This window comes from Physeter macrocephalus, chromosome 7 (genome assembly GCF_002837175.3).
Source record: "Physeter macrocephalus isolate SW-GA chromosome 7, ASM283717v5, whole genome shotgun sequence".
Lineage (NCBI taxonomy): Eukaryota > Metazoa > Chordata > Mammalia > Artiodactyla > Physeteridae > Physeter > Physeter macrocephalus.
The window spans coordinates 34,356,817-34,382,496 of record NC_041220.1 but is presented as its reverse complement, the minus strand read 5'-3'; the positions used below and the strand labels follow the sequence as shown (position 1 = coordinate 34,382,496).

General features: G+C 34.2%; 1 protein-coding gene across 3 annotated transcripts in view; it reads left to right on the top strand.

Annotated features, from left to right (window-relative positions):
• FBXW7 (F-box and WD repeat domain containing 7) overlaps positions 1-25,680 on the top strand; it is a 91,741-nt gene that overhangs the window by 46,034 nt on the left and 20,027 nt on the right. For 2 of the 3 annotated variants that reach the window (XM_024126609.3, XM_028491786.2), the window contains 2 exons: positions 17,853-17,935; positions 20,914-21,055. In XM_024126609.3, the coding sequence (XP_023982377.1) occupies positions 17,853-17,935; positions 20,914-21,055 (225 nt within the window). Of the gene's footprint in view, positions 1-15,058; positions 15,426-17,852; positions 17,936-20,913; positions 21,056-25,680 lie in introns of those variants that run through there. The other variant, XM_007125334.4, reaches the window with a different exon arrangement.

Genomic DNA, 25,680 nt, shown 5'->3' with positions numbered 1-25,680 from the left:
AATGAATAAAGTAGTAATTTGAAATATCTATCAATATTTTTTAAAGATATTTCAGTGGGATCTTAGTTCTTTTGACCCTTTTCATTAAATGTAGTGTTTCTTGATACATCCTATCTCAATGGGAGATGGTGATAAAAAGCAGGTAAAGCAAAATAAAGCTAGGCAATTATGTGTAAAAATGCAGTTTTCAATTTAATTTTAATGGAAATGGAACTCAGCCTGTAATTCTATTCATAGGGATTAAGATATATATTGCCAAAGTTTTTTTTTAGTTATAATGCTTTTGGTAACTCTCAAAAACTTTCATGCTGTAGATTTCCTGTCAGTAAAATTGAAGCACAAAAATGCTATCTGTTAGCTTAATACCTATGAATCAATAGAATACTTGGTAAGTGAGGTCTGTAGGAAATGGTGTAAATTAAGTGTTGTTAAAACTGTATACTACCTTTATCAGTAAAAGTTTATATTCTGTTGGGCATTTTGTTTGTTTGTTTGTTTGCGGTGCACGGGCCTCTCACTGTTGTGGCCTCTCCCAGTGCGGAGCACAGGCTCTGGACGCGCAGGCTCAGCGGCCATGGCTCACGGGCCCAGCCGCTCTGCGGCATGTGGGATCTTCCCAGACCGGGGCACAAACCCGTGTCCCCTACATCGGCAGGCGGACTCTCAACTACTGCGCCACCAGGGAAGCCCTGTTGGGCATTTTTAAAGGTACAGGAAGTCCCAAACCAGGGTGGCTTTTAACAACAAAGATAATTGCATTTTCATTGCATATCAAACTGTATATTTTCTTCCAATTTAATTTATACTTGAATTGTGTAACTGATAAATATGTAGAAAATTTTATTACTTTTCCCTGAGGGGGAAACATATAAAATATTATAAGTAATAATATGTATAGTGCAATACTAAATAAATAATAAATATGCGAAATGTATTGTTTACCTATTAATATTTTTCAGTTATTATTTCTGTACTGCTGTCATTGTAGATTAGAGTATATCTCACATTCTTAATTATCTCAAATAAATATTATTTATTGATACCCTGATATGTGCAAGAACTGTGTGAGGAGCTGAGATACAACAGGAATCAAAATGAACGTGGTCACTGCTTTTATGGAACTTACAGTCTAATGGGGAAGAGAGACAAATAATTAATGTGCACACATTGTGACAGGGTGTTGGGTTCAAGCAATGTGATTCACAGCTTTAAAATGGGGAGGAGGTGGCTCTGCGAAGGAAATTGGAGGTGGCCTATACACAGTTAATTCCCATGTTTTTATCTTCAATCTAGACCTTTTTTTGAGCTCCAGAGCCAGTTGGAGCATGATATGAGTTGAGCCCTGGATGTCTCAAAGACACCTCAAACCAAATAAGACTAAAAATGGAACTCGTGATCTTCCCTACTCTAGAAAACAAACACTGACCTTGTTCAGTGTCATCTTCCATCCAGTTGCATAAGTAAGAAACTTTGGTGTCATTGTTAATAACTAACTCCCTCTCCTTTATTTCCCATGACCAATCTGTCACCAAATCCTATGAGTTTTATGTCCTAAATATCTCCTAACTCTTCACTTCTGTCCGTCTGTAATGCACCTAGCTAGTCCAGGCCAACATTATCTCTTGCATGGTCTAATGGAATAGCTTCCTCCTCAGTCTCTCCACATCAACGCTCACTTACTTCCCCATTCTGCTCTTTTTTATTTTCTTCTTTTTAATTTTTATTGGAGTATAGTTGCTTTACAGTGCTGTGTTAGTTTCTACTGTAAGCAAAGTGAATCAGCTAGCTATACGTATACATATATCCCCTCTGGTTTGGATTTCCTTCCCATTTAGGTCACCACAGAGCATTGAGTAGAGTTCCCTGAGCTATACAGTAGGTTCTCATTAGTTAGCTATTTTATACATAGTATCATTAGTGTATACATGTCAATCCAATTTCCCAGTTCATCCCACCCACCTGCCCCCTTGGTATCCATACGTCTGTTCTCCGCGTCTTTCTCTATTTCTACTCCCCATTCTGTTCTTAACATTACATTCAGAATGATATTGCAAGAGGTATATCTGGGTCATGCCCTTCCCTTGACTGACTTTACTTTTCATCACTCTTATGGTAAAGACGAAAATCCTTTATGAGGTCTTGCGTAAGCTGGCCCTTCTCTACTTCTCTAGCCTCATCTTGCACCTGCCATAATACCTTTATTCTGCGCACTGCAGCCCTACGGGTGCCCCTCCCCCGCCACAGCACAGCTTAGTCATTCCTTTAGAGAAGAGAAGCATTCTCTGAACCCCCAAACTAGGTCAAAACCTTAGCGTTATGTATTTTTCTAACACTGTGTAGCATTTACTAGTTTCAGCTTTGCTCTGTTTTAATTGTTTATGCTTTCTCCCCTACTACACTGTGAACTCCAGGCATGAAGCTGAGACCATACTTAATTTAGCTTGTGTATAATAGGCAACCAAGTAAATGTTGAGTGAGTGAGTGTCTGTGGGAGATTAAAATAACCATATAAATCTAAATTTGTTGTAATTGTGTATCCTACTTAGAATAAAGGTAATTAGAGATAGTTGAAACAATAAAGTATAGGATAGACTCATAGAGATATGCATGTATCGACAATGGTGTTTACTGCTAGAAAATGATAACCACACATGGATCAAATTGACATTTCTTAAAGACGGATTGGCTCTTAGAAAAAGGTCATATGTGATGAAATTAAGAAACACGGCCAAAGTGATAATCACATATTGAAGAGTATGTTCTGTATGTACTTAAATGGAAAAGTGCTGTGTGTGTGTGTATGTATATGCACACACACGTACACATTACTTGGTTAATAAGTATTTTTAGGCTGTCTACTAAACTAAACTAAATTAAAAATCAAGTAGAAGTCATAATTCCCTGTTAAGTGTATTTGGGTTAGAGTAACCAATAAAGATCACTTGAAGCAGTTCCTTCAATAAGTGTTATAATGTGTACAATAACTTTTGCCTATCTACTGTAGCGTTCAGATCATTTTGGTAATGGTGAGAGACCCAGTAGCCTCTTTGAAAGGACCTTCCAGTGAAGACACTTTCGTTGTATTCTGTTCTCAGCTCTTTTTCATTATTTCACGTTTTGGGGAAATAAAGCATGGAACATGAAGAAATAAGGGTAGGAGATAGAAGTTCTTACGGTGTTTGGGAAAAGGAGGTAAAACCCATGTGTTGTTGTGAGCACCTTCCATCAGACTTTCTTCCACTCTGCCTACTGATGGCTGCCTAGCCTCAGTACATGTCCAAGATGCCATCATCTTGGAGCAGTTCTTCACCAAGGAAGCATTGGCAGTAGCGTGTTAATAACTCTTTGTCAAGTTGCTCTTAGTAAATACCCACAAATCAAGTGTATCAGAGTACATAATTAGCTGCCTAGTTTGTCTTTTCTTTCTCTGTGTCTACTGTGAGTCTAACATAAATTTCATCCATACATCACACATTTGCATACTGAAATAGCCCAGGAAGCATCCCAAAGATTTCTTAACTACCAATACTTCTTGCTATATATGTAGAAAACCCTATTTCATTTTCTATAAACTGGAGACCAGAATCTCCCTGTGGTTAAATTGCTGTTACCAACTCAATAGTTGTGTGACCTTGGGAAAGTTACTTAAACTCACCGTGCCTGTTCCTTATTTGTAAAATGGGTTAATAGTAGTACCTACTTCATAGGGTTGTTAACACAGTTTCGGTGAGTTAATATAAGTAAAGCACCTAGAAGAGTGCCTGGCATATAGTAAGTTCTCTTCCCTGTATATTTCATTTTCTTAAGAGACCATTTTTTTTTAAGAGTTGCTTATTCAAAGTTGAATAGTTTATAGTATCTTTGATAGTGAGCACTGAAGGAGCACTCAAGTCAGAATAAAATCTAGTGTTTATTTTTCCTTTATTCTTTTGGTTTAAAATATTGCCATGTGTGACAACATTTATTTCTTCCTCTTTCTAGGTGTGTGTATTGTCATGTAAATTGAGCAATTTTATTTATCAGTTATATTGCTTTGTCATTTTTTTATTGATTTGTCTGTACTTCCCTCTGAATTGGGGAGTTCTTCCAGGATAGAGACTATATCTTGCTCAATTTTGCATCCTTTTTTGCTTGGAGTCTGGCTTTCAGTAACCTTGGCTAAATATTTCTAGAATGTGGTAGGTCTAGATCTATAAAAATAAAATGTTTGAGTCACTGTTTAGTTTTTTTCCATCTCTTGTTTCATTGTCCAGAAAATAGAGAACCATTATACGACTCAGGATTCATTTGGATGAGACTGATAATATTGAAATGAAATGGGGGGTTAGAAGCTCACCATAAATTTTTCTCACAGTAGTTTCCTTTTCCTTTGCTACCTATATATAAACACACAGAGTGAACTTCACAAAGTTAAGGTCTTTGAAATAAATGAATTGGTGGGGAGTAAATTACACCTTGGCCTAACAAAATCTGTTTATTATAATTGTTCAATAAAAGCTAGTTGAGTAAAAATATCTTAGAAAATACCATCTAATTTTAGTGTTTGCTTTTTTACATTGTGATCATGATGATTAATATCGCCTCATTCAACATCTCTGGAAAAAATTCTAAGTTCTTAATTTGCTGTTTTGTCTCCTGATAGAATAACTTTAAAGGAAAGGCTTAAAATGAAGAGGGCTGTGTGTGTTTGTGTGTGTGTGTATGTGTGTGTGTGTGTGTGTGTGTGTGTCTGTCTGTCTGTCTGTCTTTATCCTAAGAGCTAACAAAATATTACAATTTTAAGAGTATTCTAAAGTTCAACATCTTTTTGCTAGCTTTAACTTTATATTCTTTGGTAGATTTAAGCTGTTCCTCATAGAATTTTTTTTTCATGTTGTAGAAGTTTAAACATGCATTAACTCAATAAAAATAAAATTTAGATTTAGTTTTTTGAAGTGCTCTCATACCACCCTGTAACAGTTTCCAGCAGACCAGCTGTGTGCATAGAGCAGTTCTTAATTAAGTTGTATGCAAATTTGTTTAATAGTCAGCATGCCATCACTACATACCATGCTTTCATGCAACTGGTGGGAAAACCCTGATATCCATCCTACAGAAAGAACTGTTTAGAGTCATGTATCAAGGTGACAAACTTTCAAAGTTAATTTGTAAACATTTGGAGGCCTCAAGTATTTATAGGTAAATATTGTTTAAGTTATGTGCTAAATATTAAAGAACTTTTTAATAAAGAAAATGAACTTATAAATAAAATATTTCTTTTACAATAGTCTTGCCAAGATATCAGAGTACTCCTAATCATCAATCTTACAGTTCATTGCAAATAAGACTACTGTAGATCAGATACTTTTTCAAATTAATAATTATTTTGAAGATGTTTCCATGACAGACAAAATTATGCCAAACCCTACTCATGACTATTTCCAGCAATATTTCTTTGTACTCAGATTTTATTTACTGAATCTTTACAGTCTTTTGGAATCTCCTGAAAAGGTAGGAGATCATGTAAGTGTTATGCTAGTCATATAATTCTTGATAGTTTCAAAGTAAAGAATGCAGTTTGTTAAATTATGGGTACAGTAATTGCTTTAAAATGTAAATTGATGTTTCTCAAATGAATATTTAGAATCCTCCTTTTTATATGTAGTTGGGGGCATGATTACTAGGTTCTTCCCTACTCACTTGACAGCTACATCAAACACTTGAATACTTAAAGAGCAGGCAAGCTACTCTAAAATAAGTAAAGAATTGATTAAAGATCACTATGATGTACACTTTCTAGAGGAAGAACCTGGTGTGATTTATGTTTCTTACTGGCCTATCACCAATATGGAATAGGTACTTAATAAATGTTTTTAAGTAAGGGAAATAAGTTCAGGTTCCCAGACCTTGATTCTTGACTGGAGTTTGAAGAGATTGGTTTAAGCTATCCCTTCTCATTTTGAATTCTTCTGGAAATTTTTTAAGATATTTGGAAAGAGATGTTATGTTTTAAAAAGTGCAGTAAGTTTGAATCTGGACTTTATGTGTCTGCTAGTCAAATATTTATAATTGAACATAATTATCAAAATCAGTAAGCCAACTAATAGAAGACCACAGAGTTGAGAATAACTTACGTATTTTAGGTTAACCAGGTCCTGGATGACAACATGCTAGTGAAAGTACACCTAAGAGTGTAACGGAGGCTGTACTAAACTTTAGTTGAAGGCGTTTTCCAACCTTAAGATTCAGTGATTATGTTCTGAATTCCTTTATGATCACAGAGAAGCAGTTTTAAAAAGTGTACCATGGGTGAAATCATTTCACCTCCAATAACTAAGGGTGACCATGTCTTTCACCATTGTAGACATTTGCTAAAGTAAGGCTGGCAGATGCATTAACAATCTACAGAGATCTGAGCCCAGTATCTCTCTCTTTCTCAAAAAGAATAAATTATCAAATGGAAAGATAAAATCAGGGCATAGAAAGTGGAAGAGCAAGGAAATAGAGATGATATGGTAGGTACCCCTTCATTCTTATAGAATGGAGTTACTAGATATAAAGGCTTTAGAATGGTGCTTGGTTCATGGTACAGAATAATTAAGTATTACCTGCTATTCCAATTCTCTTCCAAGTTTAAGAATCTTGGAGTAGGTGCTAAGTTTGAGAATTAGTATGAGGTGACAAGTGATAAGGGAAATGGAAGAGTAATTGGACATGAAAGAGTTGAAAAGATTTTTATGCATTTTCTCTATATGTCTAATTTCAGCAAGTGAGAATTAATTACTTTGTGAGTGGTCTTCAATTTTATATACATTTTAAAAAATATAAAAAATAATATTAAAACATATACACATAAATTGTGTATTCTAGAAATCCTCGGAATCCTCTAATGGCTTCACGTTGCACTAGAATTCCTTAAATCCTAACTCTTGACCGTGGCCAAGATCCTACATGATCTAGCCCTTGGTTACCCCTCCGTCTTCATCTTGTACCAGTCACTTTACCTAGCCAGATTGGCCTTATTCGTGCTGAGTCTAGGCTGTACTCCATTTTGACTTAAAAGTTGTTTCCTGGGTAATACCTTTCAAAATAGCTACAGTTCTCCACTACCCTCTGTTAACTACTTACTTCTTTCATAGTACCGTTTTATTTCTCTCTTAGAGCTTAGCATTATATGAAATTATCTTTTTCATTTATTAGTTTATTTATTGTGTGTTTTCCCCCACTCCGGAATACAAACTGTATGAGACTAGGGAGCTCATCTGCATTGTTTGCTACCTTATACCCAGTGGCTAGAACAGTTGTTAGCACATAATAAGGAATACTTGTTTATAGACAAGTTAAAAGAAAAAGAAGGAAAATCTCTTATTAAGCCATTTAGATGACCACTGTGCACATTTTTATATATTTATGTAGGCTTCTCCCCATCCATACACATGTGTGCGTGCACACACACACACACACACACACACACTTAAATATATGTGTATATATTTTCAAAAGGACCGTACTTTTTATCATGTGTTTGAATCTCACAACTCCTGCTTTACAGTAACCTTTCTCCTAGTTTTATATATGGTGAACAGTTTCTGTGCCTTCGGAATGCTCTATACTGAAATCTATTCCTTAGCAGGAGGCTTTGAGTCTGGAGGCTGTAAGGGCAAGGCATGGGAAGAAAGGGCTGGGAGTGGAACAAGACAGAGTATTTCATTTTCCAAGCAAGCTGTGTTTTTGAATAGTAGAGGTCCTTTTGGCCACATGTTGGTGAGAATGAGTCAGGTATCCACCTTGGCCCTGAGTTACATTTTTTATTGTCTTTTCATAAAGTTTTTTGGTGAATATGACATTTGAATGTTTATTTAAGAACTCTCTTATATCTGCACCATTCTCCCCTATCAAGAGTACAATCTGCTTTTATATATGATTTCTGTATGAGTACCTTTGGAAACAGAAGGACCCCTTCATGGTCAGTGTTTGTAACTAAAATAAAAGGTCTACAGTCTTCACACCCACACAGTAAAGTTCTCCTTGTACAGAAAGACACATATTAGCTCTAAAATGGAAGAATGAGTCATGGCAGGAAGTACTTCTGAAGAAACCATTACTAGTAAGTTAAAGACTATTTTAACTGTAGTATTAAGTGTTTGAATTAGGAGATAATAGTATTAAAAAGGTTATTCCCTAATGAGCCTTATAAAGACTAGTGACTGCTAGAAGTCTTATAGATGTTGTCAATCCTTCAAGTCAATGATTGTGGCATTTCCACATATATCTTAGGTCCACAGATGATAATTTCCTTCTGTCTCCTCAACATCTACCAAACTTCTGTCTTTTAAATTTAGAAGCAAGATCATGTGTTTTATGAAATCTCAGACTAGTTAAATGATTTCTCCATTTTCTGACTTCTTATACTACCCAACTTGGCACTTGATATCCAGTCAAATATTGTTCTCTATTAGTCTCTTGTCTTGCCAGTTGGATTTTAAGTATCTTAGGGGTGGAGGGTTATTGCAATGTTTTTATTTGACTTCAGTAGCATTTTGCAGATAGTGGGTGATTTTTTTCTTAATTGATTGATTTCATTTAAGCTAACTCTTTCTCTCAGTTTCTGTTACCTTTTCCCCAATTACCATGTCTCTGCCTCAGATTCCCAAGTGTAGCAGAAGCATAGTTACATAGACCTAGATATTCATTCCATGAACTGAATAAATCAAGATTTAGTTGTGGTTTGCATATTTAATTGCTATTTGCAAAATATAACACTTTTTTCCTTCTTTAGTAATGTCTGATTTTTTTAGCTGAACTTGAGCCATCACATAGCTAATGGAAATCAGTTAAAAGTAGTGAACTTGGGACCTGAGCCTATGCCTCTAAAATAGCCGTATGACCCTGAGCCAGACAATTCTCTACCTCACCTTTCTCACCTGTAAATAATAGTTATTATTTTATAGGGGCACCTCTGTGTTTTCACAATGACTCTGTGGCCTAGGTTAGTAAGGTAAATGGTATTACCACCACATTTAAGAGAAAACTGGAACTCATCATGGTCAAATAACCCCTACCGAGGTTACCCTCTAGTAATGGCGTAACTGTTGTTTAAACTCAGATTTCTCCGATTCCAAAACTTAGGTTCATTCCACAAACGAAGGAGAATTAGATTAGATGATTTCCAAGATCCCTTCTAGTTCTACACTCAATGGCTTCCTGCTATTAGTGGGTTTTTTGTTGATTCAGTGGATATAACTTTTTTACTTCTTAGCCTTTATCTCTTTTCTCAAAGCTTTTTAGTCATGACTAGTAGCTAATATAAGAAATTAATTTCAGAATTTTAAGCAGTGCTTAAAATGAAAGGTTATTTTAATATTAAAATACAAGGTTGATATACCACATCTATAGGAAATTTTTCTCAAGCCAGGTAAATATATTTGAACATTACAAACAGCAGCAGTAAATATCCAGTTGGATAAAGAAAGAAGAGCAAATGTGGTTCTAAGCAATACATGGAAGGAAAATTGATTTCATTCTTTCTCCATGTCAATTAAATTCATTCCTGGGTCATATTTGCTGTTTTATTTTTCTTGAACTTAACCTTTTAAAAAATAGTTTCCCATGATATTTTTCTTACTTTACTGAAGGGATTACTACAAAAAATTTATAATAAAAATTTGAGCCCCCCCCCAAAAAAAATTTGAGAGGAAACTCCTAGGTATGAATTCAAGATGCTTTCTGGTAGTTTATTTTGGATTCTAAGTATGAGATTTAAAGATTAATTGCTTTCTAGATAATTCAGGATAAACTCCAGAGTGACTTACCAACTTTGTCAAATTATTGCAGATGTTGCTTGTCTACAAAGAAGTATTGTAAGTAATGTTTTGGTATGTGTAGTAAGTCTCTGACAGTTCTATAACAATATAAATTTTAGAAGAGCAAACAAGCAGAGCTCCCATCTTCATTATTTTCTTCTGTGCCTGTGATAAATAGAACTCTTAACTTGCATTATTTTGTGAAATTCTGTATGTGTCAATATTTATGTATTGGTAGATACATGTATTTGTGCATGTTTATCAGATCAGTAATTTGGCCCAAACTAAGGGATGAAAAAAACTTTTATCTTGAATCAATATTGTAATTTGTGTCAAAATCCTCAGGGGCTGCATTTTTATAAAGAAAGTTATAAATATTTTAAACATCAGGAATAAGAAAAAAATTGTTAAGTACCACTCCTACAATCATAGTTATCTTAAAAAAATTTTTAAACCAGTCTAAGCTGTGATACTTTGATTTGCATTTTGATTTACTGAGGTTAGGATTTTGTATATTATTATTATAAGCATCCCCCTCACTTCCCAACAAGTGTATTTTAAACAGAGTTGTTATATATTACAATATTTAGTGTTTGGGATATTTTCTGATGCAGTAGTATTTTAATATTTGTTTCCTTGGATGGTAATTTCAAATTAAATCTGGCTTACCTTGTTTTGTTTTACATATTCTCAAAATTTTTTTGGAACTAATTTCAGTGTGAGTTCTAAGAATCAGATGTGTATATGTATCACCCTATTCTCTGTCTTAAATTTATGCTCTGAGCATAAATTCAATGGAGGAAAAAAAAAGTTTTTTTAATTATGTACTATCCTGTGCCTGACACATAGTTGGTGTAAATAAATGCTTAACGAATGAATAAATGTGAAAATAGCTTATTGATCAGTACTGCCACCTACTTGTATTAGGGAAAATGTAGGTGCTGGGCATACATCCTATTTTAATAGATAATACCTGTGATAGAACAGGTTTATTAACTTGCCAATTTCAGGTGTGAACCTTTTAATAAGAACTTGCACCCCAGAAACCTGATGACTGTGGGTTAGTGAGATTTCAAGTTTGTTTCAACTTCAACATGCTTGCCATTCCTTTCTTTGATGTTGAAATCCCAAACTGTCTATAATCTAAATTCTGTGCTCAGGGCAAGACAGCTAATTGTGCTAGGTGGTTTTCTTAATGTAACATCAGAGTAAAGAATGTTGTCATAATAGTAATGAAGAAAATCACTGATGTACAAATATAAACACATTATCCTACTATTATAAAATGGAAATAAAATTTTAAATGTTGGCAAAGTAATGCAAAGAACCAATAGTATTTATAGTATCATCAACTAATTATAATACAATAGTTGGACTTTTAGCACTAAGTATAATTTAGTACTAGTTATATATTTATGCTTTAGAAAAATGATGCCATGGTTGCAACTACTTGCTTGTATGGCCAGTGATTCAAAACTATTAATTATTTGTTATATATCATTTTTCTGCTATGTCTTAGAAAGCTGTGAACCTTCGAGTGGTAGGGGAGAGAGATGTATAAAAATTACAATGAGGTATGAGAAGTGCAATGGAAGAATATATTTAAAGTGGAAATAATGAACTCTGAGAGTCAAGGTGAGGAAAAGTACTCTATTAACGACTCCTTCCTCTGTCAACACCATGTATAAAGATACATACTTCTCTGAAGATACATGAAGACTGTTTTACTGTTTGTATTTTTCTCACTATTTACATGTGGATTGTTTTTTGGTTCTGCCCATAACCACAGCTTGCTCTTCTGAAAACTTAGTTATCCCCACCAATTGCTTGGAAAGAGCCATTTCTCTTATACTAGCTCACAAGTTAATCATTCTACTGCTGCTGTTTCCCAGAGGCTTACACTCTGGGCAGTACATCTTCATATCTTTGTGCTGTTTTTCAGTTTTCAAGCTACTGCTCTCGTGCATTCCTCATACACCTAGCTCAATGGAGTTGTGATGAAATGAGCACTGAGTCTGAATTAGCAGATAGGCTATAATCTAAGGACTTCATTGTTAGTCACTCCCTTACTAATAGATTTTCAGCAAGGTTTATAGCACGTCAGTCAGCACAAGAAATAATTCTTTATAGAGTGGGAAATTCATTGCTTAGCTGATATTACATGAAGATTTAGTTTATTGTAGTGAAAATGATATTGAATACACTGAGATATTAATTCTAAAAATGTGGATGACAAACACAAGTATTTTCTTAGCTATAATGATTAACTAGCTTTTTCAGTGAACTTAGTAGCTAACATTCTAGCATAAGGCATAAAATACTTTTTTTGGTAAACTTATTTAACATAGATTATGGACTGATCTCAGTTTTACAGTGTTTCTGTCTACCACAGGGATAAAATAGATAAAGATTCACACACAAAGCCTTTTTCAGTCATATTACTAAAAACCTTAAATCTCTGAATAAAGTTTTAAATGTTTGTATTTTAGCCAAGACTCCCAGAAACAGGAATTTGAGAATGATTTCATTTACTTTGTTCATATATAGATTATGATGAAAATAATAGATCACAATTTTCATTCCTAGTACTTTAGAGAATATTGAAAATCATTCATTTTTATTCTGTTAATTTGAAATCTACTTAGAGACTTGGTTGACTAGCTTTGCTTGAAAATTCTTTCTTCGCAGTTCAAATTAACATTATAAACAAGATATTGGGGAGAATTGTATAAATATTTGGAAAAATTAAGTCTTAGTATTTATAAGCATACACATTCTCACTTAAAGGATAAACAAACTAATGAAAATCATTTCCAAGTGGGAACCATGGTAGATGGGTGGGTGGAGGTGTTGGAGAGTCTTCTCAGTGTTTACTTTTTGCATATCATTTTGATTTTTGAGCCAGATAAATATTTTACCTGCTTAAAAATAAAATATGAATACACATACCTACATATAAACATACATTTGTGGGAATCAGGTTTTCCTGTAACTTCATAGCCATACATAGGAGCCATGTAACCAGAAGAGCATTCCATTGAATGTACAAAGTTAAGATATTTTCTTCTTTAACTATCCTAGATTTTGAGACAGCATTCCTGGTTTATTAAAGTTGGTCGGTGTCCTCAACTGAGTACACTTAATTTGAAAAGGTTAGTTCAACTAGAGGTAGGACATGATTTCAGTTGAAGTCAAGGTATATACCAGTATGTGACTGGTAGGTAGTCTCTTTGTCCTCCAACAAGCTTTAGAGGAAATTTTACAGTTAGTTTCTTCAGACAGCCCAGAATGGGGGGAGGGGGTATCCTTTTTTTTTTTTTTTTTTAAATCCTGCGTGCTCTGAAGCTTTAATAAAAGGGTTTATGGGTCTGTTCCTAACATTTGGGATTTTTTTTCCTAAGAGTAAGAGATTTCTCTTTAAAAGTAACTTTCGGGCTTCCCTGGTGGCGCAGTGGTTGAGAATCCGCCTGCCGATGCAGGGGACACGGGTTCGTGCCCTGGTCCGGGAAGATCCCATATGCCGCAGAGCGGCTGGGCCCGTGAGCCATGGCCGCTGAGCCTGCGCGTCTGGAGCCTGTGCTCCACAACGGGAGAGGCCACAACAGTGAGAGGCCCGCATACTGCAAAAAAAAAAAAAAAAAAAAAAGTAACTTTCCTTTGAAGTAAGCTAATTGTTTATTTAGAAAACTAACTTTTGCTGGGTACATGTACATATTGTTTCTGAGGGTAAGAATTAGTTTAAGAGCCAGGAAGGGGATTTTTTTTTTTTCTTTAAAGATAATATATAGACTATAACTTCCAGGAGAAGACCCAAGATGTACATTTTCATAAAAGTTTGGATTATCTTATTTATGTTTTAAAGTAAAAGATGGGAGGGAGACTCAAGAGAGAGGAGATATGGGGATATATGTATATGTATAGCTGATTCACTTTGTTATAAAGCAGAAACTAACACACCATTGTAAAGCAATTATACTCCAATAAAGATGTTAAAAAAATAAAAGATGTTATACTGACTTAATGTCTTAATTAAAAAGGTAAACATTTATTTTAAAAATTATTATACTACTTTATGCAGTATTTAGAATCATTTTTCTAACAAAAGTCATTTATTACCATAGCAGAGAGTATTAAAATGTAGTAAGTCAAAATAGTATTTCTTTTTTCCTGAAGAAACTTTTTAAGTACTTAAGTAACTATAGGCACACAGTTTACTTGTAATAAAGAACGTTAATGGGGAAGGTAGGAGTTAATTAACTAGGCCCTTAATAATGGGCCTTTCTAGTCCAAGGAATCTTATAATTGCCTCCGAATCTGGTTTTGTAGCAAGATGAGTGATGAAATATCTAGATTTGCATAGTAGTCATTCTAAGAAAAAGTTGCCTTCAGGCAAACTTTAGTACCTTTATTATTCTATAAAATACCTTTTTAATGATAAGCAGTACACATTGTGAAAGTAAGTTTAGAGGTAGAAGTCCAGTGCCTCCTGTTTACTCAACAGTAAATGAACAAATAATTATAAGACTCTCCAGTGAGCACAGTTTTTGCTCTCTTGGGAGAAACAGAACCTTTCAGCCAGACTTTATATACTTAGTTTGTTAATCATAAAAAGATATTCTCATGATTAGTAAGGATTGGCAGTGTGTGGTAATTTTCTTGAAGACTATGTTTTAAATGAATGGAATGGGAAAGCAAAGGGAATATTTACATTAAATCTTAATATAAGAAATATACAGGTTGAAGTATAACTTATTACATAATTTCTGCAAATGCCGTATGCTCCAAACTGGTTTACCTTTTTGTAAATCACCCCAAAGAATATCTAATTCCTCCCTTTGGAATTGCCCATTTTGGACCGTCCAAGCTACTTGAAAAACCTGATCCAGGACTGACTGCAATAGGGTAGCAGTTAGTGAAAATAGACTGCTTTGCTTCCGTTGGGAGGACCACATGAAAATATATTCCATTTTCAAAATGTTTCTGAAAGGACTTATTTGCGCAAACGATGCTTGCCATTTAAATCTCTTCAAAAATGCAGGTTTTACAAAATACAAAAATAACCTCCTGAAAGTTTGAAAGGGGAGAGAGGGGGCTGTGGTATGGGGGCAGTCTCCTTCGTTGTCCACCTCCTCCCTCTGTTCAGCGCGCTGTGTGCTTACGGGTTCCCTGGAGCGGATCACCATGTAATTGATGTGCAGTCTGCATTGCTGAATCCTGGACTGCACCATTCTGTGTTCAAGGGAAGATGTAATCTGATCTCTCTGCTGCTGAGGGAGGAATCTGTTCGGTCCAGGCTTTGACAGGGCACAGTCTCCTCCAATAATCTTCTCGGTTCTCTCTCATTATTCCCTTGAGTTCTCCTCAGTCAAGCTGCATGTATGTATGTGTGTCCCAAGAAGCGGTTTGATACTGAGCTGCATTTGCTTCTACTGTGGAGTTTTGTTGCCGGTTCTACTCCCTAATCTTCCTTTTCTGACGTGCCTGAGCATGTCCACATTAGAATCTGTGACATACCTACCTGAAAAAGGTTTATATTGTCAGAGACTGCCAAGCAGCCGGACACACGGGGGCACAGAATCACTGAAGGGGAAAAATCCAGAAAATATGGGTTTCTACGGCACACTAAAAATGATTTTTTACAAAGTAAGTAAGCTGTTTTCTTCCTGTGTTGTATGATTGTGTGTGTGTGTGTGTGTGCCTGCCTGAGAAGGAAAATCTGTATCATCAGAGATGGCTGCAGTATCCTCTAATTTTGGTGGGTGGCTGGATGTCTGGTATTCTGTTTTATATCATGAATGTAAGCAAATAATGGAAAGACATCGTGAACTGGAGAAAGCTTTACATTTAAAATAAAATGTACATTTTAATCTGAGAATTTTCCTCTAAAAATATATTCAGACTTTAGAAATGTGGCTCCGTTAAATGCTGACCTGGAAATACTCTATCCTTAGTTAGCTTTTAGTGAACCTTTTGCCTTTAATTTTTCTATTCCTTATATATAGGTTTTTCTTTTTTCTTTAGTTGCCTCTCTTAAAGTGTAGAATCGCTAGAATATTGGGGATTTATATTTAAAGAGGTTATATTTACTTTCTGTACCCCTTCAAAATTGCAGAATTGATTTTTGGTTCTAAAGTCAGTATTTTCAGTAAACAATATAATATTTAAAAGACATATAGTCATAAAGAAAGTGCTTTATTTTATAAAATATTCTAAATTTAAAAATCCTTTCACAGCAGTTCCCTTGATATGAATTTCAGGCATTTTTATTCATTGAAGGATTTCTAAGATGGAAATAAAGTTTGCTTTAGTGGCAAATGGCATTTGCACCAATGTATTTACAAGATATCCAGGGAAGTTCTGAAAGCCAGTATTACAAACTTAATTACAGTGAATATCAAAGTTTATCATGACAACTTTGAAAATGAGGGTTTGTGGAAGTTATAAAGAATAGATTTTTAAGATAATCTGTACTGACTGACCTTCCTGATGGATACATTTGTGTGTATGTGTACAAGTGTGTCTGTAATTTATATATATGGAAGCATGTGGCTACCTATGTATTAAAGTATTTATTTTTGCTTTTTATTAAAATTATTTGGAGAAAGAAAATAACGAGTTTTGAGAGGAACCACTTTAAAACAATGTTATGAGCACAGAAACTTCTGAAGGGTTGAAATAAGACCAATTCCATTTCTGTCGGTATTTCATGAACTAAGGTATAAATTGTGGATGAGCTTGTCGTATGCTCACGTCTTGCCTCTAACGTTGTAAGATTATCCCTGTGTTTTAGAATACTTTCTTCATGATGATAAAAACACAGTCTTTATTACCCAGAGTGTGGTTCAAAAAGCTTTTAGAGTCTTGTTGCTTCTCTCTGGTATTTACAGTGTGGCATGCTGTGTTATTATGTTCCCATGTGAGGAATAGGTAAGAAAATAAGACTGCTGCAAAGCAAGGGTTTTCACCTAATTACAAAAATGAGGGTAACTTTCTATCACTCTGGGATTCCCCCGCTCCCATCATTTTCAATGATACAGTAATTAATTAGCAGATACAAATCTTAGAGGGGTTGCTGAAATAGAGAAAGTTGAATCTTCTCAGGTCTTATTTTATAGTTTTATAACATATCTATAGTAAGATGACCTCAGTTAACCATTAGTAAAATATTTAAAAATATATATTTCAATATTGATGATGACAAAATATAATTCTGAATATATTTACCATATTACATACCTATATAGCATAATAAAAGTACTTTAAAACTACAGATGTCGAGTATACCTTACAAAGATGCATAACTCAATTCTTTTTAAATCTTTGTTTTTCTTGTTGGTTTTCAAGTTAGAATATTTTGTCCTGAGTGAGTATCTGTCAATAGAGCTATGTATTCTGTGTAAAATATCAATTGATGGCTTTTTTTCTACCGTTATTATACCATCTCCAGATTTCCCTCTTATTATGGATTTACTTTTTGTACTGTCTTCATTGCCCATATTCATTGCTTTATGCCTTATCATAATTACTTTTCAAGAGCATTTTATTTACATTATTCTCCTTACCCTTTTATAATAATGTGTTTTAAATTCAGTGACTATTACTTCTATTCTGATTTTGAAATTTTGAATTTGTTGTTTATCTTTCTGAAAATATGTTTTTAAAGGAAAATGTAAATCACTAAGAACAGTATATTAAATATGGTTCTTTTCTGTGTGGGTTAACATGACATGTTCCTCTGTGTTGGTTCTTAAACTAGGAAATGTGAAAGGTACAGTACTCTCAGGGAATATATACGATGGATATCAATTTTTAAATCACCATACACTGTTCTTCTGGACAAATATTAGGGGGGAAAATTCACTTTTCCAGTCTTGTAAAGAGTAAAACAAAGTAGAACTAATAGAAGAAAGTATGAAACATTTATTTTCTATATGAATTAACTATGCCTAATTAACATTGCGGGCATATGAAAATTTAAGAATTTTTTCAGTATTACTGATGCTAACATTAAGATTTGATAGTTGGACAGGTGATTTTTTTTAAACATATCTCATTTGTTTTACCTTATAGATGAAAAGAAAGTTGGACCATGGTTCTGAGGTCCGCTCTTTTTCTTTGGGAAAGAAACCATGCAAAGTCTCAGAATATACAAGGTAATATTAAGTATAATAATTCATTCTCTCATGATTCTCATGTTTCTTTAAAGAGTTGATGATTCTGTCACGAATACTGTAGACTGTTTAACACATTTTGAGATCGCTGAAAGTTGAGAAACATACATTTTAAATAAGGAGAATGACTACCACTGTGGCTTTATATTACTAATACATTGAAGTAGACACAAGCAGAAGTTCTCTTATCAACAAAATTTTTAAATCATAATTTTTAAGGAATTCTAAAAAGTAAATCCTAAAATATGGATATGGATATGGATATCTTGTTACTATAGCAACAGCTGTTCTAGGGTGGATAGTTATATATGCATAACTGAAGATACATTTGTTAGCAGTGAAATAGACCGCCGCACAATTACCAACTAAATCTTATTTCATGAGATTACTATGTTAGAAACCCCCTTTATTTGCTTCGTAAGTCTTATGTTTTTAACACATACATTTCTACACCAGTAGAATAGTTTCCATAACAACTAAATACAACTGTACTCTTGTTTCCTGCACCATTCCATCATTTTTGGATTTTGCATCAGTATAAAACTTTTCCCACTCTCACGCTAATTAGGCTAACTTAAGCACAATATCTATTACCCAGCTAATTAAAAATGGCTTTGGATGTCATTTGGAATGTGGTATTTTAAAATTTAAATGACAAAAGCATCTTAAGGGTTTTTGGGGAGGTCTTTTTTGCATAATTGTCACTTCTTCAAATAACCAATTGAAAGTTATCGAAACCATAAGAACTTCATGATGGTGACATTTCTTTTTTTTCCCCTCAAGATTTAGATTTAGATTTATTTTTACTCTTTAAGATACAATAAAGTTAACATTGCTCAGACATAAGTTTATGTGATTTTGAACATTGTTACACATTGCATCTCTTTTTTCCAGGGAACCAGTTTATACTTCATTCAGTTGTGGAAAATATTTCTTTCAGATGTTCTTTGGTGAAACTTAGAAATCATAATAATTAGAGTAGTTTTATATACAAAAATGATACAAAAGAGAAAAATAAAGCTATTTCTTGGTTACTCAGGAAATGCTTTTTGTGTGATTTTCCCATGTTAACAGTTCCCTTCCTCCCTCTTACATAGGCTTTGCCTTTTGACAATTTCACTGTGTTTTGGCACTTCCGCCAGAGGGTGTGGAGTGATAGACAAGTGAAACTATTCACTTCATTTTTGTTTTTTTTCTTCTAATCTTGATAAACTGTTTCTTGGATGAGAAAGTTGAGTTTAATGTTTAAACTGTGCTGGTTTTTTTAATGTATAGATTTCAGTCAACCATATAATTTTGGTCTTCAATTAATATGGCTAATGCCAGGGCAGAAGTATTAAATGGTTCAGTTGTTTTTAAGGCAGTTTATAAATGACTGCTGAGTTTTTATCACAGAACACATTTTAGTAAAATTTTTCTTTAGTTGCCGACTTTTTTATTGAGAAAGTACCTGCAAAGGTGAAAGTTTTATTTTTAGCCGTTTAACACACAGTCTTACTAAAGCAAACTAGACAGCATATTGATTGCCGTGTCTTTTTGGAGACTTGATCAGTGTATTTTTGATGTTCTTTAATTTTGTTGAAAGATTTTCTAATAATAAGATGAAACTATGATTTTTCATCTTTTTTGTTAGAAAATTTAAGTTATAATCACATCCTATTTCATTTCAGAGAAAAAAATAGAGCTTACCTTTGAAATTTGATAAAAGAAAAATAGATTTAGTTGTTGAATGTTAGAGGCCATCTTAGATGTATAATGCTAAAAGATTTAAAGGTGGTAGATATGAAGATTTTTCTGTATAATCTGGTGACTGAGATGCATTTTTAAACAAAATAATGAGATATGCTGGATAGAAAAGAATTGGAGTTGTTTCATTAGTAATTTTTCAGAGCTTGATAGTTAACTGTTAGGATATAATTTATATGTTCTTTGGATTTAAAACACTTTACTGTCATAGCTCAATAAAATGAAGATTATTTTACAAACGCAGTTTTGTTAACTGAATCTTTCTGCTCCTTTTTTCCACGTGTCTCTTAAGATAGAGATGCTCAGTACTTACCTCGAGTTTAATTTAATTAGGCATTGAAATTAGAAAGTAAAGTTTAATATACTAATAACATAGTTCTAACTACTTTTCCTGCTATTAGGCATTTTTAGGAGACTTGAACAATTTTAGAGATAGATCATTTCTTATTTTACTAGTGGCAGAATTAATTGAATTTCAGGTTTGTGGTGTCGTTTTTTTTTTAAACTGTCTCAAAATTTAAATTATTGGCTAAAAGTATTTAGCCAAAATGATCTCCTTTTACAGTATTTAATTTTGCATATAATAAAATAAGTTCTCACTGCCTACCTGTTTGAGTAAACACATTTCTAATCAAGGCTTATTCCTGTCAAATATTATTTAGACTAAGCTTAATCATAGCAATAGAAATTAGAGAGGAATAGACAAATATTATAAATAATTTAGAAGGCATCTGGGGCAAACTTAAGGAATAATGTGATAGTGAAATGTCTAAAACATTTAACAGACTACTTCTACATATGATTTTTTTAAAGCATTAATAATCTCACATCCCTTTTTATGAAAGAAATTTAAACTTTTGTTTAATTATGATGCTGAAGACCAGTCATAGGCAAGTGGAACCTGAATCTTCTAAGGAAATATTTTAACATTATTTGTATTTTACCAACAAGTTACAGTTTTGCCATAGAGATTCTGTCATTTGGTTGCAATTAGCTGTGCCGGGATAAAAACAGGTGGTTATATAGGAGGGAGGAAACTTACTCTACAATAGCAGAATAGGTTTTGTGCATCCTTGCTCTCTGGGAGCAAGCAAATAAAAAAAATAGTTTGATTGATGTTTGAAATATGCCATGTCATCCCATTCTTATTAAACTAGAGCCCATTATTCTTAATAAATATCTGTCTTTGCCTCCACTCTTGTATGTTCTTGTAGCACCGCTGGCCTCGTACCATGTTCAGCAACACCGACAACTTTTGGAGACCTGAGAGCAGCCAATGGCCAAGGGCAACAACGACGCCGAATTACATCTGTCCAACCACCTACAGGCCTCCAGGAGTGGCTGAAAATGTTTCAGGTGACATGTCTAAACACAGTACTTGAAATGCTTCACTTATTTGCTGCAAAAAATAAGGGATTATTCAGCCATGAAAAGGAACATGCTACACCATGGATGAACCTTGAAAACCTTATGCTAAGTAAAAGAAGCCAGACACAAAAGGCCACATAATGTATGATTATATGAAATATCCAGAACAGGAAAATCCAGAGAGACAGAAAGGAGATTAGTGATTGCTAGGTGATGTTGGGAGGGCAGGTTGGGACTAACTGCCGATAGGTATGGGGCTTCTTTTGGGGGTGATGGAAGTTTTCTGGAATTGGATAGTGGTGATGGTTGCACAGCAAGATGGGTGTGCTGGGAACTATTGAAGTGTACACTTAATTGGCGAATTTTATGTTTATGAAGTATATCTCAATTTAAAAATGCTATTAAATATAAGGGAACTCACTTTAATTTTTAGGTATATTAATCAAGAGGGTCCAGTGCTTGTTTTGTGTAAGTGTGCATTTGCATTGTTTATTGCTTTTTAGATAATAAGACCTTTCTTTTTCTCCTTTATGTTTGGGTTTCTGGTATTACTGAATGTACTTGTTTTCTAAACTGCAATGTTTGGAAGTTAAGCATTATAAGAACTCTGCTTATTAGTCACTACTGGTAACTTATCCATCACTGTTACCCTTGTAGCCTCCAAGAGTTGATGCAGCTTCTTTCCATCAGTGCCATGCTTGTGTGTGGCTTATTGTGCTCAAAATTCTGATTACTCTATTTTACAAGCATTTAAAGTTTTGGGAATTTTACCGGGAAGTTCGGCTACAGCCAAACCTTGAATCTTATGAATTTTATAACTCATGATAGTGATATTAAATTGATTTATCTCTTCTTCTAGTGAGATAATACATAGAAGTCAAGTATTTAGCAAAGTAGTTGGCATCAATTAGACACCTGATTAATTATTCCTTGTAAATAGTAAATAATTTAAAGTATGTAAAGTGAAGGTATCTCTGATACTAGCCACTGTACTAATGTAAAATGAATATATTTCCTTACGTCTGGCTACTTGATTGATGGTATTTTATGAATGCATAGGGGAATAATGGTTGAAAAAGAAGATACTTTATAGATTTTATTTGATATTTCAGATTTTTATGGTGTCCATCTATACAAATCCCAATATTTTAAATACCTGGGCAATAACTAAGTAAATGGCCCAGTTTTTTTCTTCTGGAGCTGGAAAACTCACTTGAAGCAATGTTTATTTAAAATGGATTTTTAAAATTGTTTTCTACCCTTCAGGTGATTTCAGAGAAACTAGGATAACTTCTTTTTTCGGTTGATAACTGAAAGGTTAGAGCAGCACTTCTCGACAGGGGGCAAATTTTCCCTTGGTTGAAACATTTTTAGCTCTTACAACTGCCTGGGTCGGGGGTAGGACACTGCTGGCATCTGATGGGTCGAGCCAATGTAGGGGACAGCCTCCCCCAACACAAAGTTATTCAGCCCAAAATATCAATTGCTGAGGTTGAGAATCTATGGCTTAGAGGCATAAAAGTTATACTTCACTGTTACAATAATGTTATGAACCACTACAATTACAAAGATTTTGTGTTTTGTTTTCACAGTCATTTGTTAATTAAACTTACCTTTTCTTAAGGATCATTCCCTCCCCTCATCTGAGTTCTTTTATCTTAGGTTCATGATTTTTAAATTTTATTTTAATTTTTTACACATGCCCTCAGAATTCTAAATTATTTGTCACATCCTTTTAAAAAGAGATGTATCCCGCCAATTAGAGGTGAAAATAGAACTCAGACACTTACAAAGCCTAAAAAAAATGCTTTAAAGACTTGTATCATCTCTGATTAAGCCAAGGAGACAGGAATATGGGTGTGGATTGTCAGGCTTACAAGCACATGTAGTGTGAGCAGCACAGCACTTGAGAGTATGCAGAGGCTGATTTCATATCATTTTTATAGGAAAGTACCAACATGATGGAAAATTACACTATTAGTAATAGTTTTATCATCATTGTAGACAGCCTCCAAAATGTTTATTTTATATGCAAAGCTTTATTTCTTATCAGAAGGTAGTCTAGACTGAGATTTATTTTGTATGTGGTATGGACCTATTTTTTTTCAATGTTTCAGAGTCTCAGAATATTCTTTGCTAGCCATTTAGGTTTTTTTTTTTACCAGTTTTAAGAGAACTATCTCAAATACTGATATATGGTAGGGGGCATTTGTGCTCTATTTTGCAGTGGGGTGCTTTAGGGAGTCCTTTGTACAATGTTGGCTTGTTTAGCTCACTCATGCTTTTCTTAATGAAACGTCCTCGTGTTACCACGTACTGTATGTCATCACATCTGAGATACCATAGATTATTAGATGCATCCCAAATTCAGAAATGTTAATTGTAATTTTAAAAACTTGTTTTTTTAGAATTAATGATATTCAATAAACTATATTAGGCTAGCTTTTGTCCTATAAAGAGGCCCATTTGATCACTTTTCATAGGAGAAGTAGAAAACTTGTTCTCAGTTAATAAGAATAACAAATAGAATTATCCCTGCAGGTATAGTACTATATTTTTTTTTTCACATAAATATTCTGTAGCAAAGAAGTTTACTAGCAACAGAAGGTCAGCTAGATGGGTAGATCAAGACCTTAATCCTATGAGTACCATTTCTGCCTTGACACACCCAAGGCCTCATTGTGGTACACTGCCCTTAATTTTCAGGGCTGGTGCCAAACTAACTAGAAATGCATCACTTGCCTAAAGGCTTACAATGCTTTAATGCTTAACTTGTAGAGAGAGATAATTTCATAGTAAAGTGGGGGAGTCATGAGTTGACCTATGTGGTATACTTGAGAGACAATTAAACTGGCATGATTTCTACAGATGTGCTATGGGGGCATTTAATGATGACTCTTCTGTGGCATAACAAGCAAAATGGGAGAGCTTGTCCCCTTACTGTTTTGCTATTGCTCCTAAGATGGTGATACAGCATTGTTTTGTTCCAGCTCCATCTATTCTGACAAAGTACTCTGTACTCAATTTATAAGTTGAATGAGAACAAATGATACACCATTTTAGGAAAAGGGAAATTGAAACAGAATGCCACTCTAAAATAGAAGTGCCAATTAAAAACAAAACTAAAGAAAAAAAAAACAAATTTTGTACTGTTTGAATTTTCAGTTGCCCTTGATTCTGCTTTATTTGGCAGCCCCGGGTTGACGCTTTCAGATTGTTAATTTGGGGGAAGAGGATTGGTCACTTTTTTATTTTGTTTATGTCATTTGAGTGTTAATATATAGTTTTTCACTTGCAAATAGTAGACTAGGTAAAGACACCAATAACATTAACATTCTCTGATGTTGAAATTGATATTCAGAGGTATCCTGATGTAATGAGAAGCACTTTGACTTAGAAGAAAAAGCTCTTAGTACAAATTCTGGCTTTCCCTCTTAATAACTGGGTAATTTCATTGATATTATGTAACTACTTTTGCCTGTGTTCTCATCCTCTGTAAAACAGATATAACGCTAAAAAGTTGTCGAAAGGGAGAAAACATGTAAATGTGCTTAAAGCTGTTCTTGGAAATACAGTGGAAACTCAATAAATGTTAGTTTCCTCTCTTGGTCAAGAAATAGCCTTTGTGAACCTCAGTTTTCTCAGGTGTTAAAAGAAGCTATTAACACTAGCTTCATGCAAATGTCATCAGATTAACATTATTAGCATTATTTTAATCAAAGCATATTTGTATTGTATTAAAACTATGAATGTACTTTGAAAATGCCTGTTATACTCCATAACATTTTTTTGAATGATAAAGTAGAAAATACTTCTGTGTTTTGAAATTAAAAGTGGAGTAAAAACTATTCCTTTGAAGGACTTAATCAAGTTTTATGGTAACACTTAGAAATTGTACATGTTTTCTAACTTATTTGGATCTCTTTTATTTGCTAGCCAACGACATGTTAAAACAGCACAGTGCCAAAAGAAAATGAATTCAGTATTACTTTGCCATTGTATTTGAAACAGTATGATCAAGAAGCCCTGTTGGGTGAGGAAGAGTTAAAGAAAGTCATGTATTTAGCCAGAGAAGACTAAGGGGAAAATGTTGTTTCTGTCTAACATTTTAAAGACTTTTGTATAAAAGTAGAGTCAGACTGATTCTTGGTTTCTTCAGCAAACAAAACCTGGATCATATTCTTTGAGTCAGATTTTAGTGTAAGTTGAACTTAACAATTCGAACTGACCCAGAGTAAAATGGGAGCTAGTAAGTCTCCACTCCTGGAACGGTTCAAACAGACTAAGTAACCATCTTCTGGAGGAACTAGAGAAGTGAGTTCTTTACCACATGAAGTTCAGGTGCTAGACTGCCTAAAGTCATAAAATATATATATCTGAATGAGATACCACCAAGGATCATCCAGACTAATAACCACTGCTGGTTTGTGAATCACCCACGTCAGTATGGGATGAGTTGGTTATTTAAAGCATAAACTGCCCTCAGCCCCACCATGACCACTGAGTCAGACTCTTTGATGGTGCGCTGGAGGACGCCATGATTCTCGCACCACTCACACAGCACTTGGGAACCCCTGGTCTGGCCAAGCCCCGCATTGTACAGCTGGGGTCTC